The sequence below is a fragment of the Cucurbita moschata genome, unplaced genomic scaffold, assembly GCF_002738365.1.
Source record: "Cucurbita moschata cultivar Rifu unplaced genomic scaffold, Cmos_1.0 Cmo_Scf00045, whole genome shotgun sequence".
Taxonomy (NCBI): Eukaryota; Viridiplantae; Streptophyta; class Magnoliopsida; order Cucurbitales; family Cucurbitaceae; genus Cucurbita; species Cucurbita moschata.
In genome coordinates, this window is record NW_019268561.1 from 202,186 (window position 1) to 219,520 (window position 17,335).

A 17,335-nucleotide genomic window follows, 5' to 3' on the forward strand; every position below is an offset into this window, starting at 1 on the left:
CCAAAAAAAAAAAAAAAAAAATTGTACTCCCTAACTCCCCCTATTTTTAAGCACCCTTGCTAAATGACTGAGCTTATAAACTTTAGATAGAAATTAATGCCCTAAGGAGGAATTCACGATGATTGCATCCCCTCTTTTGAGAACGAAGTTTCCGACCCAAAATATATTTGTTGACAAAACTGCCGTGGAATGGGAACCTCTCCTTCACAAGTGAAGGGGAACTAATCAGCAGCTAGAAGGGTTCTACTCACTACAAAGATAGTAAACACTAGTTAGTCTCAGGTAATTGGATAGTGCAAGCTAGAGGTGCTTCAAACTCCAAAAGCATGTAGCCCTATCTCAAGAAACACTGTTTCAGTGAAAATTATCTTCTTTGTAAAGGGTGATATAATCTTGTTTTAGGAGGATTTTTGGGTCCTTGATATTCCCTTGCAGTTGCCTTTCCTAAGATTTAACAAAATTGTTGGTTCCATTGGCTTCTTTGTGGATCGGTGGTATGTGGAACAGCAGTATGAGGAACACTGAGGTTGGAATCTTGGATTTAGACTCCTCTCTACTTCGTGTAATTTGTCAAAAGATTTGTATAACTATAATGGTACTGTGATATTTTCTTTTTCCAATTGAGATTTTTTATAAATCCATTTTTGGGGCGTGTATGACACAAGTATCTAATTCCCAACACAATCAAGCTCTCAATTTTATTATTATCAAAAGCAAACAAATTCTCTTAGTTGTTAAATCTTAATTTGAACACTAACTGTTTCTCTTTCCCACACCTCAAGTCAAAACTCCAAATAGCTATTGCATCCTAGTCCACCTCAAAAAAATTAACTCAGCCATATGCAACCAAAAAAATGTGCTTATTTTTTGTAAGAACATTCCTTTACCGACTAACTCCCACCGAGCACAAAATTATTCAAATGAAACCTACGTTAAAACTGAACAATTGGATAAACTAAAATTAGACCAGTCAAAAGATGACTCCAGAAAATGAAAAAGGAGGGACAAACAAAAATACAAAGATGCTAGCCGTTTCTTTTTAGAAGAAACAAAACATTTCATCAATGATTGTAATTTAAAAGAGGAAGAGTAAAGCCTCAATCCAAGATTTTCTATCTTTAGTCCATACAATGGCTGCTCTTTACAGTTATTAAAGTCATGATACATGATTCAGAACTTCAGTTAAAGACCAAATGTTCAACACTGAAGTTCTGTTATGTCCCTTTCTAAAAGCCTTTAAGTGTACCAACTTCAATGAAAATATCATAGCTGAGCTGCATAATCAGCAGGTTCACTGTCTTAATGTTGGCATTTTAACCACGTCAGTTCTATTTTGTGAGAGAACGAAGGGCTTGGCACATACATAAACCATGAGTTACAATTGGATTGATATGCAAACAAATATCAATAAGACTTCAGTGGCTTTGTAATCCTATAGTAAGTAAATCTCTAAATAGATACTTTTTTCAACCATCCAGTAAATGGCAAGTCAATGTCAACATATATTGGAAGTGTATGCATCAGTTTAAGAGTGTAAAACGCACCTCAATTTTTTCCTTTCTCGCAACTGATTCCCAATCCTTAGCTGTAATTCCAGTTCTCCATTCAAGACTTAAGCTAACATCACCACCACGCTCATGATGGCCATCAATCCAAAAGCATGCCAAATGGTTGCCAGCCTCTGCTGTGGTGAATGCAAACTGCCCATTTGTTTGATTCTCCTTGTGGTAGAGGTTGTTCCCGTATGGTGATGTTACCTTAGAGAGGGAAAATATACAAATGGAATATTAAGCCAATGATACAAAAACATAGATCAAGAAAAACATAGATCAAGAAATCGGCAGGTTGTTTCAGCAGGGAAAAGATCTGATTTATTGTGTCTTCGAACATTTCTTCAAATCCGTTCAAAATAAATCTGGTGATTCTTCTAATTTAAAGAGAAACAAACGAGCTGGGTGGAAGTTAACTTTAAAATCTACAAAAGCCCAAGTGACTAAGGGAAGAGCCCCAAAACGAAATCAATTATATCATAAGAACTAAAACTCAAGTCAAGAGAACCCAACAGGCACAAAGAAGAAGCCCCACTGTTCCAACAATCACATTGTCCTTTTTATCAGTCAGTCTACTATTGAATGTATGTGAACGTGGATGTTTCTAACAGCACCCAACGCCCACCCGGCACCAATAACATCCATTTTCCACCATATTCGTGCATAATACAACACTACAAAATCTGAGAAAAACGAAAAGATCTGTATTCGATCCGTCCAAGATAAGCAATCAAAATATTCCGTAATTTCAGTTCATCGCAGTGATTCTTCAATTAACCAGACACATCCAGAAAGAAAATAAAACAAAATCATCAAAAAACCCTAGCGTTGACCGATCCAGGGGAAAAAGATAGCAGAGGTAGTTCACCTTGACGGAGACGGTGGGCGCATGGGTATAATTCTCAGAGATCACAACATAATCAGCCAAAACAACGACGTTGTTATGGATTTCCTCAGACACACACTTGGTTCCAGTAGAAGGAAGGTTGAACCAAATAGCATGGGTGGGGCGCACAAGATCCGCCGCCAAAAAGCTCAAAATCAACAGCAAAGAAGGCAGAATCATCCTCCGTCGCTCCATTGCTGTCTTCTCCGATTCTCTCTATCTCTCTCGCACTGTTCTTGAATTTTTACTTTGACTCTTGCTTCGTTTCCAATTCAACCCTCTTTCGCACGATGTTTTTAGAAAACTAGAAGAATTTCGGTCGTACGCCGCCATGCTTACTTATACTCCCAATTTTCAACACTTTAATTTTTTTTTTAAATTAATTTTAAATAACTTTTTTTTTCTCATTAATTTGTTTAAAATATTTGCGGGCCCTCCAATCCACGTGGGACCACCACAAAATTCACCCCCTTGGGGCCTAGTGTCCTTACTGCCACACTGCCTCGTGTTTATCCCCTTCGAGTAACTAGCACCAAATCCACCTCCTTTGAGGCCTAGTGTCCTTATTGGCACACCGCCTCGTGTCTATCCCCTTCGGGGAACTAGCACCAACTCCACCCCCCTTTAGGGCTCAACGTCCTTACTGGCACACCGCCTCGTGTCTACCCCCCTTCGGGGAACATCGAAAAGGCCAACACATCGTCTGGTGTCTAACTCTGATACCATTTGTAATGACCTAAGCCTACCACTAGTAGATATTATCCTCTTTGGGCTTCCCCTTTCGAACTTCCCCTCAAGGCTTTAAAATGCGTCTGCTAGGGGAAGGTTTCCACGCCGATGATTTGTTCTCCTCCCCAACCAATGTGGGACATCACACTTCTTGAAATTTATTACTTGTCGGGATCGAGGCCCAAACGTTTAGATACTTACTTTTAGGTAAGTGGTAATTTTGGCAAACCTAATAAAATATTATGTTAGTATTGAATTTCTGGATGTATGAGTTATAAGTGTTGTGGAACATGTTTTATAAAATGTTTTAGGACGTGTTTTTATTCGTGGCTTGGTTGTCTCTATATGATGATATTTCATAGTTAACGTCATAGCTAACTTTGGGTGGTGATACTAATTGTTAGTGATTGCACGTTAGACAACTTCAACACGATGATAACTAATTAGCAGTAATGACACATTGATTTCGATATTACCATCATAGTCGCATTCGGGAGATGATGACTAATTGGTAGTGGTTGGACGTTGGTTGTTCACAAACACCACTATTGGCACGTTCAAGTGGTGGTTGAACGTTGATTATTCACGATCACCACCATAGCCACTTTCATGAAAGAACATTTTTCAAACCAAGCAAACTTAAATACTAAACCCCTTGAACCATGTTACACAGAAGTATCGACCTCTCCATAGAAATGGTGGAGTATGGGTTGTTACGAGGATTCGATTCTTAATGAAATAGAGCTAAGACAGCTAGTTTAGACATGGTGTCTCGAGGCACATTCTGATCCCTATTCGAGAGATTTGTGCTAAATTCTTGAAGTTAGTAGAAATACATGATGTCTCGAGGCATGTTCAAGCCCTTGTTTGAGAGATTGTGTTAACCTTACAAGTTTAGCAGAAAGACATGGTGTCTCGAGACACATCTAAACCCTTGTTTGAGAGATTTTTTGTTGAACTAAGGGACCCGACGTTAAGACCATATGCCTTAAACAACTGAACTTCAATAACGTTTATCCAATCTTTATTAGGGAAGATATGTGATCATTCCTCCAAACCAATACATTTCTTCAACAATATAAGTCTACTTTTCATTTTTTTTTTAATATTACAATTCAAACAAGTAGAACTTCAAACCTTCGATCGATAAAAGAAGGTAACTTAACAAATTAAGCTATGCTCGGAGGCAAAAAAACATCAACTTGAATGTCTTTTTGATCATCTTTGATCGATCGTCCCGTCGAAGAATATGGTATTCAAGCAATTAGCATTCGTAAAAGAATGATCAAACTAAGTTAATCATTTGAGCCGATCAACCTGTCATAAGAGAATTCAAAAGAGAATGATCAAATAAAACCACAAATGAGGAGAAAAGTGCCTCACTTGTGCTTCTATTCGATACGAACGATCTTGCGGTTCAAATATCTAAACTTGCAAATTTCATCAAAGAAATCATCAGCACTGCTATGACTACTCTTCATCCGAAGAATCTTTATCGCCAGTGTCTTCAAATTCTTGCCATACTTTATCAACGACTCGAGAGTATTCATCTTCTGTTCGGCATTCAACGGCGACCGAACCAAAATCGATACTTCCTCCAAACACGAGATTACAAAGTCCGGATCGACCTAAGTACCAAAAAAACGTAAGTTATAAGCCAAGAAACCCATCTCAAGAAAAATCTGTCTTGCTTGGCACTAATCCTACTTACATTTTTAATGCTGTTCTTGGGGCAAAGTGCAGCAAACATGGCTCCATGAATGTCAAACCTTTGCAACTTTGGATGGTGATTGAAAAACTCAACAAAGTCAATCTCAGGGAAGGGCTCAAGTGCATCAAAGTCTCCAGTGAACTCAACCTTCATGTAAAGATGTTTAACCTCACTCCCCCATTCAAGCATTTTGCTTATTGCATCCCAACACCATTGAACTCCTCTTATGGATAGAGACTCCAATGAACCAAGCTTATCAAAATCCACCATGTAAACTCTTCCTGTAAACATAAAGAAAGAAGAAAATGAGTATCAAATGACTATTCAAGGTCTTGAAATGAGTATCAAATGACTATTCAAGGTCTTGAAATGAGTATCAAAATCTTGCAAACTTCGGTTAGGAATCCCGACCCTCCACAATGGTATGATATTGTCCACTTTGAACATAAGCTTTCGTGGCTTTACTTTTGGTTTCCCCAAAAGGCCTCATACCAATGGAGATGTATTCCTTATAAACCCATGTGGGACTCCCTCCCAACAATCCTCCCCTCGAACAAAATACACCATAGAGCCTCCCCTAAGGCCTATGAAGCCCTCGAACAGCTTCCCCTTAATTGAGGCTCGACTCCTTTCTCTAGAGCCCTCGAACAAATGGTACAAAGCCATACCCTTTGTTCGACACTTGAGTCACTTTTGACTACACTTTCGAGGCTCGCAACTTCTTTGTTTGACATTTGAGGATTCTATTGACATAGCTAAGTTAAGGGTATGACTCTGATACCATGTTAGGAATAACGACACTCCACAATGATATGATATTGCCCACTTTGAGCATAAGCTCTCATGGTTTTGCTTTTGGTTTCCCCAAAAGACCTCATACCAATGGAGATGTATTCCTTACTTATAAACCCATGATCATTCCCTAAATTAGCCAACGTGAGACTCCCTCCCAACAATCCTCTACAACTTCCACCTAGTAGAGACTCTTCCCTTTAAAGGGTTGCATACAAGAAACGAATACATCCCGTGAATCATGTCGTGCTCACAAACCATAAAGATAAAGAACATAATCATGATCACAAAGGTTTTCAAATGAGTTTGGATTAACTTTTTTAAGTGTAGTTCTAGTTGTTCATAATAACTTGTGGAAGACTTTGTAGTTATGATGATTACCTGCATTATTTGCAATTGAAAGACTTGTCAAGGAACTTGTCCCACGGGCTCTAATCCAACTAAATCCTTGAACTTCAAGGAGTTGAAGTTTAGGGGAATTGATCATAAGTGAGCAGTTCCCCAAGCCATAGAAGTCCAGCTTACACTGTTCTAAGTGCTTCAGCTCAATTGAAACTGAAGTTAAACCTTCACAGCCAAGGAGCAATAAATTGGATAGATTAGGACATGCACGAAGAGCAGAGTTCAATGCAGGATCCTCTAACTTGGCACCAACAATCTCAAGGTTTTTTAGCTTTTGGAACACATCCCACCTAGGTGAATGTGTCATTAAGACACCCCATAATTTAAGTGACTCCAATTTTTCAGCAGATTTAAGGTATTCCAACTTGGAAGGGCTCTCTTGACAAGCTTGTAGATCAACCAAATTATCCATTCGTAGCTCGAGTCGCCGAAGCGAGGGGCCGATACTAGACAGCCATGAAGCAAGACCAGCACTTGTAAATGGACTATAAACAACAAGCTCCTCCAAGCGAACAATGGATGAAACTATCCTGCAAACAATGACGTCAGGACTCGACTCGCCCGAATGACTGTCGAAGGAATTGCGAGGGAAATAGAGACTTTTAATGTAGGGCGTCGAGTCTTTCCAACGCTTGGATACACAATTGCAGACAGCTAGGTCGCGAGCATTGGTCATATGTGACAAGATGTACTGAATAATAGCATCTGGGAGTGAGTCCATTCTGTGAGGAAATTTATCAAACAGATTGTGGTCAGAAATCAAACATTCCACTAACGAAAAATTAGCAGGGGAGAAACGTTAATCAAATCATTCAACACAAGATTATTGAACATAGAAGAACTCACAAGCTGATTGATTCAACAAAATCCACTGAATTCGCACACAAATCATAGAAAATCATAAGTTACAAACTGTTCTACATGAAAATCTCTTTCAAAATTCCTCCAAAACGAAACAACAGATCTAAAGGGTGAAAGGAAAACAGATTTCCCCGATGAATTAGAATCAAACAATGCGTTAAAAGTTCTTGATTAACAAGAACAAAGGCAAAGCAGCCTCAGAAATCAGTAGAAATTGCATAGTTCAGTAGCTAAAGTGAATCAAACATCAAACAAAGAGGAGGAACAAAATCCAAACAAAGGCAAAACAGCATCAAAGATTCAAGAACAAGAACAAAGAATCCGAGCAAAACCCATGAAAGGAAAATAGCGAAATCAAGATTTGGGGCTTACAATTAGCGAAATGTGGGAAGTGGGTATTGTGGGGAAGAGGATCTGAGAGTTGGGGTTGGAGGAAGAAGAAGCAAAAGCGGCAACCTAGAGAGAGAAAGAGGTAGAGAGAGAGAGAGGGAACGAAGAAGGAGCGCACTTATAGAGACGTTTGGAAGAGGAGAGGGGTGGGAGGGGGTTTGGATTTGGGAGGGTGTTTTTCAAAAAACTTGAAAGCTTGTGGAAGTTAGGAGGGACGATTATTATCTCTCCCTCTTCTTTTGGATTTCCCTCCTTCCTTTTCAAACTTTTTTCCCTTTTTTTTTTTAATTTTTATTTATTTTTTTTTAATTCCATAAACTAATTAAAAAAAATATTCTTAAATTTTATATAATTATCCTTAAAACTTTATATTAAAAAAAATTAAAAATACCCTCGAAAAAAATTTTAAACTATCTTCAGACCAGAATCGTTAATACTTTATTTCATTAATACCCTCAATTTTTTTTATTTTTTTTAAATAAAAATACATTTACCATTAGGATATAAAGGAATTGTTTGGTACTACATTTCGAAATAAAATAATATATATATATATATATATATGTTTGTATGGCTATTTAATTCATTATAGATTTCTTTCTTAAAATTTGAATTTTGAGAAATTACGTTTTAAGAAATATATTAATTTATTGGGTTTTTTTAATAATTTTTTAATAAAGATTATTTGAAAAATAAAAAATTTAAAATGATTTTTTTTTTTTAAATAATAAACTAAAAAAATTACCCGTGGGAACGAGATCGCACAAAAATAAATGGAAAATTTGTGAGAATGTAGAATGATTGAGGTGGCGGGGATAGGGACGGAGAAGGTATCTCCATTCTCACTCAGTGTGGGCGGACATCTCTACTATTGATCCATCAATAAGAGTAAAATTGGAATCATAAAGAAAAATATTTTTTTATATTTTATTTTGCTAAATTTGCAAATATTTTAGCGTTTTTGGTGCCCGTTACCCTTAATTTATATATTTTAATTAATTTCCACTTATGTGACTTATATATCCCAAATGGTTCGTTTAAGATTTTTGTAACATCTTATTGATTTGATCGTTTTGATATTATTATTCATAATATTTTAATACAATTCAATATCATCGAGATGGAAAGGTTACGGTTTATAAAAGACCAATATTGATTTAGTTCTTATTATCATTCTTGCATATATGACCAAAACTACTTGATAAAAGACAATCTAAACGCTCTCCTTCCTTGCTTCGTCCAACTATATTCCGATTTATGGAAAGGTTACGGTTTTTGGATAGAGCTAACCTATAAGACTAGAAATCTATTTGAAACTTGACTTTCCTTCATCGCTAAAACAATGATAAAAAAAATATCGTTATTATTGCATTATAACAACGAGAATAAATTTTAATAAAACTATAAAAAATAATTGTAGATTTTAACGTTTTTTTTTTATCGACCTGAAAAAGATTTAGAAAGAAAGTAGGAGAAGAAAAGGGGAGGAAGAAACGAAAGTTATGAGAGCGGCTAAAAGAGAGAAATGACAAATAGTAGAAAGTAAGCCAAAATATAGATAGTAAGTTGAATAGATTTGGTGGGAAGTCACGTAAAGATTAATTTCATTGTAAAATATGGTAAACATAATCGATCGTAAAAGTAGGACCCACAATTTTAAATTTTCATTGACGGGTTGCGATCATATCGGGAACATGACCTACATTAAATGGTTTTTTGAAGTATAGGTAAGATTGTATAACCGTGAGACGTAAAGACAAAATTATAACGTCAAAATTATAACTTACCCAAAATTGTATCATCATATATTTATTGGTACAAATACATATATAAAGTCCAAAAATGATAGATAGAGAACAAAATCACTCGAAACATGCCTCTCAAGTGATTGACCGAACGTCACTTAAAAGGAGGTTTCAATGCTTCAAATTAAAAAAAAAAAAAACTAAACCGACCCATGCTGTGAGTCGTCGGAGGTTGCACCAGTTGTGACAAATTCTATAACATTAGAGTTAAATGGTATTGTATGGTTCGAACGCGGTCAATGACCTAAGTAAACGACAGGTTTAGACTCAAATAACACATTGAAAAGCCTCGTGTATATTTCCTTCACATCGGCACCAAGTTACTCCTGTGGTAAAAAATTCTCGAGAATCTTTGCCAACGTTTCCATGAAATGAACAAAAACTCGTTTGGAGTGACTTTCAAAATACTTACCAAGAAAAATAAAAGATTTTAAAACGTTAAAGTATTCATAACGTCATTTCAAACGAGCTCTAACTCAATCCGATCCGATGCAAACTACTTCGATAACCTTATTCAGTAAGAGATAACAGCAGAAGAAAACCACTAAGCACTCAATCTAGCCTGTGGAAAACAAAGAGAAATTATACAACAATTGCATCATTTCAGTTTTAAAATGAATCCTTCCAGTTGGATCTCTCAGGGTACATCAAACGAAATATTATCCACCTAGCAACTACATTTTATCAAAGATTTATATGGTCACTTTGCACCAAATCTATTGTCATACTGCAAAACTGGGAATTGAAGAATGCATCGACAGGAAAGAAAGATCACGACGAACCTGCCGTTACCTTTTTTCGAACAATTCTCTTCCTCCGTGCTTTCGGTATTGATTCACCTTCAGAGACGGAGTCAGCACCGGTCTGTTTGAGACCGAGAAGTCCAAGACCAGAAGTTATGGCGTTCTTTGAAATAAACCATTTTGAGGAAGACCTATTAACGTCTTCCGAACGTCGGTTGTAAACCTTCTGCAAGAGGTCGCTTGACTGAACCAGTGGATCTGCCTCTACTCCAAGCCAAGCCAATCTTGATCTTTCTCCTAGTTGCACATTCAAAACCCTACAGACAGTTCCAGAATAGTTTCATTCAACATTCTTTAGCTAATACTGACTTTTTGGATAAGATGAATCAACACCCTTTGTTTAAACTAAGATCGTAAGAAAAACGGGAAAGTTTAAGGTTCGACTAGACATAAATTTCACAAGGGGGAGAAAAGAACAAACCTCAATGCAGAGCTGAAAAACAGGGCGACTCCAATAACATCAAAATGATTGATCATTGCTCGGTCAAAACCACATAATAACTGATACCGGAGATTAGCATAGAGCCCGAGAAAAGCGCCATAACCGAGAGCGTTGGTGCTCAGAGTTGGCACTGATACAGATAGCCTGGTAAACAAGTACACAATTCCAAGTCACGAAAAATGGAGCACTCGGTAAGCCTTTCGATTGCCAAAATGAAATAACCTTTACCTATCCTTCTTTTTCTTGGCCAGAAAATTGGACAAAGCACCTTGAGCTGCTCCCGCGGTTATACCGACCATGCACAACTCGGCAGCTTTGTAGAAGAATGAATGGATTCTCTTTTGCAAGTCAAATTCCCTCATAGGATAACTTTTTTCAAATAAATTATTGGGAAGTTTCTGCAGTGTATTTTGCAAATCAAATCGGAATGTATTTCCATACGAACGGCACGGAGCAAGCGACCAAACAACAATAGCATTGCACGCAGTTACAGTAAGAACATTAATGAGCGCCAGATCCCATTCCTGTTTGATCCTGGAGTCACAACAATACAAAGGTTTGTAGCCAAGCAAATTAAATAATATGATGAACAAAGTTTTACATAAGACTAGAGGACGAACCTATCCTTGCGATTCTTTATTTCCCACCAAGCTGTGCAACCAATCGTAGCAGCCTGCTCTAAAAGAAGCCTATAGAGAAAGGCAGGATCTGCTAACATCCTGAGCAAATATATGATATCATGAGTTAAATTTTATAACTATATATATTCTCTCAAAGGGAACATGCAGTCTTTCACCGAAATAAAACTAGGGATCGATGTACAGAGAAAATTCAAGCATTGGGAACAATCAGAGAATATTTAAGATCGAGAACATTATAATAGACTCGTTGATCTAAAATACGATATTCATATCTACTTTATGAAATTTGGTCAGAAAATGTGATGTCCCATATTGGTTGGGGAGGAGAACAAATCACCCTTTATAAAGGTGTGGAAACTTTCTCTTAGCAGACGCGTTTTAAAGCCTTGAGGGGAAGCCCGAAAGGGAAAGCCCAAAGAGGACAATATCTACTAGCGGTGGATCTGGGTCGTTACAAATGGTATCAGAGCCAGTCACCGGATGATGTTCCAGCCTTCTCGTTGTTCCCCAAAGGAGGATAGACACAAGGCGGTGTGCTAGTAAAGATGCTGAGCCCCAAAGGGGGGTGGATTTGGGGGCGGTCCCACATCGATTGGATAAAGGAACGAGTGCCAACGAGGACGCTGGGTCCCAAATGGGGGTGGATTGTGATGTCCCACATTGGTTGGGGAGAAGAACAAATCACCCTTTATAAGGGTGTGGAAACCTTCCCCTAGCAGACACGTTTTAAAGCCTTGAGGGGAAGCCCGAAAGAGAAAGCCCAAAGAGGACAATATCTGCTAGCGATGGATCTGGGTCGGGACCCAGCGTCCTCGCTGTTCTTCGTTCCTTTATCCAATTGATGTGGGACCGCCCTCAAATCCACACCCCTTTGGGGTCCAGCATCTTTACTAGCACACCGCCTCGTGTTTACCCCCCTTTGGGGAAGGGCGAGAAGGCCGGTTTGAAACCCCAACTATCTGTTATGAAAAAAAATATCTTTGGCATTGTGTGCCCTTTGTCTACCATGCTTGCCAATAAAAGGACAAAAAGTTGCTAGCAATGAACTTAGACGGAGGAAGCAGCAATGAGTCATAAAGTATAAGGCAGTAATAAGAAGTCAAAAACCCTCAACACAACTACCTGATTGAAGTTAGAGAAGTGAACATTATAATCAAGGATAATAAATGCCTAGCATAGCTTCGACCATAAAACGTAATACCAGCAAGATTAAATATCTTGTATAATGAACAGATAATTTAGCATTAGACATTGCACTATCTCATTGCTTAAAATAGGTTTAGGTTCTAGTCTTAAGACGTAGATGATTAATGGAGAATTGGTATCTTCTAAGCAAGTGCCCCAGTTTTCACCCCTTCAAGAATGGTGAATTGGCAAAAGAATTGAAGTCCGTTACCTAATGAACGAAAGGCAGACCTTGTACACTGTACATGATGTTTTAAAAGAAAATTACCTGCCAATGAAAGATCGGGAGATTCCTTGAGGAAGCGTTCGTGAAATGAACCGAGTTGTGGTTGGCCTGGCATTTATTGCTAAGAATTTTACCATTTGAGCCGAGCTAACTAAACCCTAGAATAAATAAACAGTCAGCATCAGGCCAAAGTTCAAGGCTAAAGTAATTAACACTAAATGAAAATGATACTATTTCCTGTTCCCCCAAGAAAAAATTAGATTAATAAGAAAATACACTACCATTTCATAAGCCTGACGAAAACCAGCAGGCAAATCCATTATTGTCTTCTGCCACTCATTTAAGACTGCATCTACAAATTTACGATCAAAAAGCTGGAGGAATACAAAGTTAGTGCTAAAATTGTGCCCATAAAAACAACAGCAGCAGATTTATCACTAACAAATCCTATACCTCTTCGAGCAATTGCCTTCTCCGAAATAGGCCACCTTCATCTCCCTCATCCCCATCGTCGAATTCATCATAATAATCGTCATCATCACCGTCATCATCCCCACCATCACCACCGCCATGATTAATTTTCTTGCCAATATCTCCACCACCTCCCCCAATTGCAGTCTATGATTTGTAATTACATCATTTTAGTACCAAACACTTGGAATAGAGAAAATGCAATAACTCAACCAACAATATAGCAGAAATGCTTAATTCCACCAACTGAACTAAATCAGTAAAAAAGAAAAAGGAAAAAACAAATTATTGTATTTAAAGCACACTAGAGTGCAATAGTACTCTAGTGTGCTTTAAAACAAAGACCACAAAAGAGTTTGGTTGACAGTTCTTGAGTAAATCCGACCATTTACAAATCAACCAAACCTCTGATAGAAAGACCCAATCCTATTTATGTACATTTTTTTATCCATGCAAATATGCTAACAATAGATAATACAAATGTTTGGACTAACATATTATTATTTGCAAGTTTATTGGTTCTTCCTCCTTCTCTAAGGCTAAGAAGCTGAGGAAGGCTCTGGAGAAATACGAATATCTTAATAAAGTCAAAGAATTCCCTTGGTTTTTTTTGCTTCCCAAGACAAAGGAGTTAATATTCAAGATAGATTGCAAAAAATATCAATCTGTCCTTTTCTCTGCAAGTTTGTCAAAATTGATTTTTCTTGCAAGGAATCCCAACACCACATTTTTTATCCACTGAAAATTTTCTATGTAACGTTGTCGGTATGGTTATGAGTCATCCTAAAGACAACACAAGCTGGCTTCCCGAAATCCTATCAGGTCACTGGTTAAGTGCCAAACTAGAACTCAAAGTACTGCATAAGCTGTTTCGAGGTTCATTAGAAAGAAGCAAAAAGTAGGTTTTTCAACTTTTCAGCAATAAACCACAAGAACTTTGTTGATTTCTGAGAGATTGAACAGTTTACAATGTTAAATTGCAATGGGCTGCTCTTCCTCATGCTCTCAGAATTGGGGCTTAGAAAGAGAGGAATAATGCTCTTTGTTAAATGGCACACATTCAACTACCTAGTGGGCCAACATGTCCCTTGAGAGTCATTGGCTGCTGATGTAGGACCATAAACGTGGAAGGGCTGATATTCTGTGTTCTCTGGGATAAAATTCTCAAGGCCATCTATACATTTCATTTTTCAACAGTGATCTTTATAAGAGGGGAGTACCAGGCTGTCATCATTTTCTAGAAAATTGAGATTGACTACAAAGATGACTTGCCGATCTTTCCTTCTCCAAAAGGGATAATGAGCTTTTTCTGCCAGTGTGGTCAAAACTTTCTTATCACCATAATAAAACCTCTTTTATTAAAATGTTTTTGGCCCAGATAACAGTTTTCACCTTTGTGGGTAAGCCAGGAAAGTTTAACAAATACTTAAACACTGAAGTTCATAAGCCAGTAAAGAGAGATCCAGCTTAGGAAGATGGAGAAAGATGAGTCTTGTCCAAATTCTGTAATCCTAGCATGACTTCCTTTATACTTACAGTCAATCAAGATAAAAAATGATTTATCATCAACTGTGATGCTGCCTTGTGAGTAATTCTATCTCATCAAGATGAAATGCTTGGAAGGGGAAATGTGCCTTTCGAGGGAAGAGGAGGGAAGCCATGAATGGAAGGGGGAATGAAGAGAGGGGACAGGAAAATATGAGGAAGCCATCAATTTAAAACAATTTCATATCAGCTTGCTTTCATGAATGACTAATTTTTCAGTCAATCAACTAGTGGAGAATGGAAATTACTACTTCTATCCAACCATAAGTCCAGCACCCAATAAACATGAGAAGTGGACTCATTTTTTTATCGACGAGTGTCCACACCATCTTGTATTGACCTTGCCTAATATCACGAGCCAATCGTTTGAAGCTACTACATTTGGTTGAGAAAACTTGTAGGACATTAAATCCTAAACAGGTACCCAACATGATTTGAAGTCATTCCCGCTAAGCCCATTACTTTTTTTATTGACCCCTAATAACCAATATGTCTAGCTTACTAATGATGGTTGAGAAGTATGCTTGTAGTTATTAATGGTGTCCTGATAGATTTTTGTTCAAACAGAAGGGGGAAATGGCAAACCCAGATTCATTTCCAATTACACCACTAGTTTCTTGCCCAAAAAAAGAAATTAACCAACAAGGTTTACCCCCTCACCACAACACACAACTCCTGTACCGTCCCAAGACCAGCTTTCGTTCTCATAGAAACATGGGACTGCGGATCTTTAAAACGTATAGCTGCAAGGAAAATATTTAGACATGTGAAGGTGAACAGATATTGCAAGTGTCAATCCTCATTGCAATCCACGGGATCTTTATCCATTAATACATTTCAGCCAATTTGGAAGAAAATTCACTTACTGCAGCGAAGTTAAATCGTTCCCGAATAAACAAGCCGAAGCATTCTACGAAGGGAACATGGCAGTTAAACAAAGTTCACGAAAATCGACAAACATCTGAAACAGTTCATTGATATATATGTTGTTCAATTCCATTTATGATAATAAAAACTATAAGCAATGGATTTTTGTTGCTTAAATCGTACACTTAACTTAACACACATAGTATTGTTCAACTAGGCAGAGGATAAGATTAAAAATCTAATAGAATAACTTTATACAGATAAAGCCAACAAAAAGCATGAACTCTCGGATGGGATTAAAATTCCCAGTTAGGCTGAGATAGGAAAGTTCCGTCATTAATTTCCATAAATGTGATCAATAAAAACCTCCCAAGTTAAGATCATGTTCCTCATACAGGGGAGCCAAAACAAAGCATAGTATCGCTAAAAATTAAAGCTGTTTTTCCAGCTATGAAACATTTCACATGACAATCCACAGGTAAAGAACATCAAAGCATGTATTAATTAAAGTGAACGAAACCAAAAACGAAAAACTCACCTCGGGGCTAGACCTGGTCTGCTTCTGAGACATATCAAGCTTGGATTTCTCCAAGGTAACAGCACCAAGGGCACCATATTTGCCTTTCATAACAGGTCCGGAAGAGGAGGAAGATGTAGCGGTGAGAGAGGAGTCAGAACCAGCAGGCGAAGATGGGGCTGCAAAGCAACGCTCTAACAGAGCAATGGAATTCCCATCTGAATCATCCGAAGAAGAAGAAGAATGAGAAGGAGGAGGAGAAAAAGTGGTGACGGCCTTCACCACCAGAACTGTTCTGGTTCGTTGGCAAGAACCGAGTTTGACAGGCGGCGGCAGCCATAGCTTGGTGGTGGGAAGCTGGGTGTGGATGGGCATGATTTGAGCCGTCTGGAACACCGCATGAGACATTTTCGACTATGGATAACGTTTACTTCGAATGCTTTTTCCCCTAAATGTTCATCGAGATTGAATCGCAGAGGAAGATGAAAGATTCTGAATTGGAACTCTGATTCCCTCTCTCTGGGATGGGGATTTTAGAGAGAGAAAACAAAAAGGAGAGAGCGAAGGAGATGAAGAAGGGGTTTTTAATGGATTAAGGATAGCCGCCTGCGGAAGCCACGAAGAAGAACACAATCCTAAACGAGCATATTGACCCGCTGAGTCGGTTCTTTCCCTAGGCCGGGCCGGGCCGGTCCGAGTCGGTTCTTTGTGTTTGAGAAAATTTCTAAAATACCCTATACAATATTGCTATATTTCAACGATGTCCTGCCCTCTTTGGATTTTCCCTCAATATTTTTAAAACACGTCTTTTCAGAAGAAGTGTTTCTACACAAAATAATTCGTTCTCCTCTCCCACCGATGTGGGATCTCACAATTCACCCCTCCTTCAGGGCTTAGCATCTTCATTGACACTCGTTCCCTTCTCCAATCGATGTGGGACCCCCTAATCCACCCTCTTTCAAAGCTTAGTGTCCTTGTTGACGCACCATCCGCCTCGTGTCCACTTGCTGGCACTCGTTCCCTTCTCCAATTTATGTGGGACCCCCTAATCCATCCCTTTTTGGAGCCTAACGTCCTTGTTGGGACATTGCCTCGTGTCCACCCCCTTCGAGACTCAGCCTCCTCATTAGCACATCGCCTCGTATATGACTCTAATACCATTTGTAATGGCTCAAGCTCACCTCCCGCCTAATGTCCTTGTTGATATACCGCCCGCCTCGTGTTCACCTGCTGGCACTTGTTCCCTTCTCTAATCAATGTGAGACCCCCCAATCCACCCCTTTCGAGGCCTAGCGTCCTTGTTGGCACACCGCCTCGTGTCCACCCCTTTCAAGGCTCAACCTCCTTGCTAGCACATTGCCCCATATCTGGCTCTGATACCATTTGTAATGGCTCAAACCCATCTCTAGTAAATATTGTCCTTAAATATTGTCCTCTTTGAGCTTTTCCTTTCCGACTTTCTTTACTAGAGAGAGGTTTTCACACCCTTATAAAGAATGGTTCGTTCTCCTC

The 17,335-nt window shown here is 38.4% G+C and overlaps 3 protein-coding genes across 3 annotated transcripts in view; all 3 read right to left on the reverse strand.

Annotated features, from left to right (window-relative positions):
* Nucleotides 1–2,777, reverse strand: part of LOC111434689 (transmembrane emp24 domain-containing protein p24delta4-like) — a 5,482-nt gene extending 2,705 nt beyond the window's left edge. The window contains exons 1-2 of the mRNA XM_023072167.1: nucleotides 2,419–2,777; nucleotides 1,545–1,757 (exon numbers count right to left, since the gene is read on the reverse strand). Of these exons, the coding sequence (XP_022927935.1) occupies nucleotides 1,545–1,757; nucleotides 2,419–2,631 (426 nt within the window). The 5' untranslated portion in view covers nucleotides 2,632–2,777. The remainder of the gene's footprint in view (nucleotides 1–1,544; nucleotides 1,758–2,418) is intronic.
* Nucleotides 2,778–4,358: 1,581 nt separating this feature from the next.
* Nucleotides 4,359–7,491, reverse strand: LOC111434493 (F-box protein At1g10780-like). Its single transcript, XM_023071905.1, has 4 exons — nucleotides 7,304–7,491; nucleotides 6,050–6,792; nucleotides 4,877–5,157; nucleotides 4,359–4,793 (listed from the first exon to the last, which is right to left on the reverse strand). Exons 2-4 carry the CDS (start codon nucleotides 6,789–6,791, stop codon nucleotides 4,557–4,559), a joined length of 1,260 nt encoding a protein of 419 aa, XP_022927673.1. The 5' UTR covers nucleotide 6,792; nucleotides 7,304–7,491; the 3' UTR covers nucleotides 4,359–4,556.
* Nucleotides 7,492–9,664: 2,173 nt separating this feature from the next.
* LOC111434492 (protein RETICULATA-RELATED 1, chloroplastic) lies at nucleotides 9,665–16,556 on the reverse strand. Its single transcript, XM_023071904.1, has 8 exons — nucleotides 15,845–16,556; nucleotides 12,877–13,041; nucleotides 12,705–12,797; nucleotides 12,466–12,581; nucleotides 10,992–11,090; nucleotides 10,600–10,905; nucleotides 10,351–10,515; nucleotides 9,665–10,186 (listed from the first exon to the last, which is right to left on the reverse strand). The coding sequence occupies exons 1-8, from the start codon at nucleotides 16,229–16,231 to the stop codon at nucleotides 9,898–9,900; spliced, it is 1,620 nt and encodes a 539-aa protein (XP_022927672.1). The 5' UTR covers nucleotides 16,232–16,556; the 3' UTR covers nucleotides 9,665–9,897.
* Nucleotides 16,557–17,335: the final 779 nt, after the last annotated feature.

Coding starts and splice junctions, on each gene's coding strand:
- LOC111434492 (XM_023071904.1), bottom strand. CDS start 16,231: ATGTCTCATGCGGTGTTCCAGACGGCTCAAATCATGCCCATCCACACC. Junction 13,042..15,844: donor AGACCAGGTCTAGCCCCGAG/GTGAGTTTTTCG, acceptor TACAAATCATAG/ACTGCAATTGGGGGAGGTGG. Junction 10,516..10,599: donor GCCAAGAAAAAGAAGGATAG/GTAAAGGTTATT, acceptor CTTGTTTACCAG/GCTATCTGTATCAGTGCCAA.
- LOC111434493 (XM_023071905.1), bottom strand. CDS start 6,791: ATGGACTCACTCCCAGATGCTATTATTCAGTACATCTTGTCACATATG. Junction 5,158..6,049: donor TTCAATTGCAAATAATGCAG/GTAATCATCATA, acceptor TTATGTTTACAG/GAAGAGTTTACATGGTGGAT. Junction 4,794..4,876: donor CCAAGAACAGCATTAAAAAT/GTAAGTAGGATT, acceptor TTTGGTACTTAG/GTCGATCCGGACTTTGTAAT.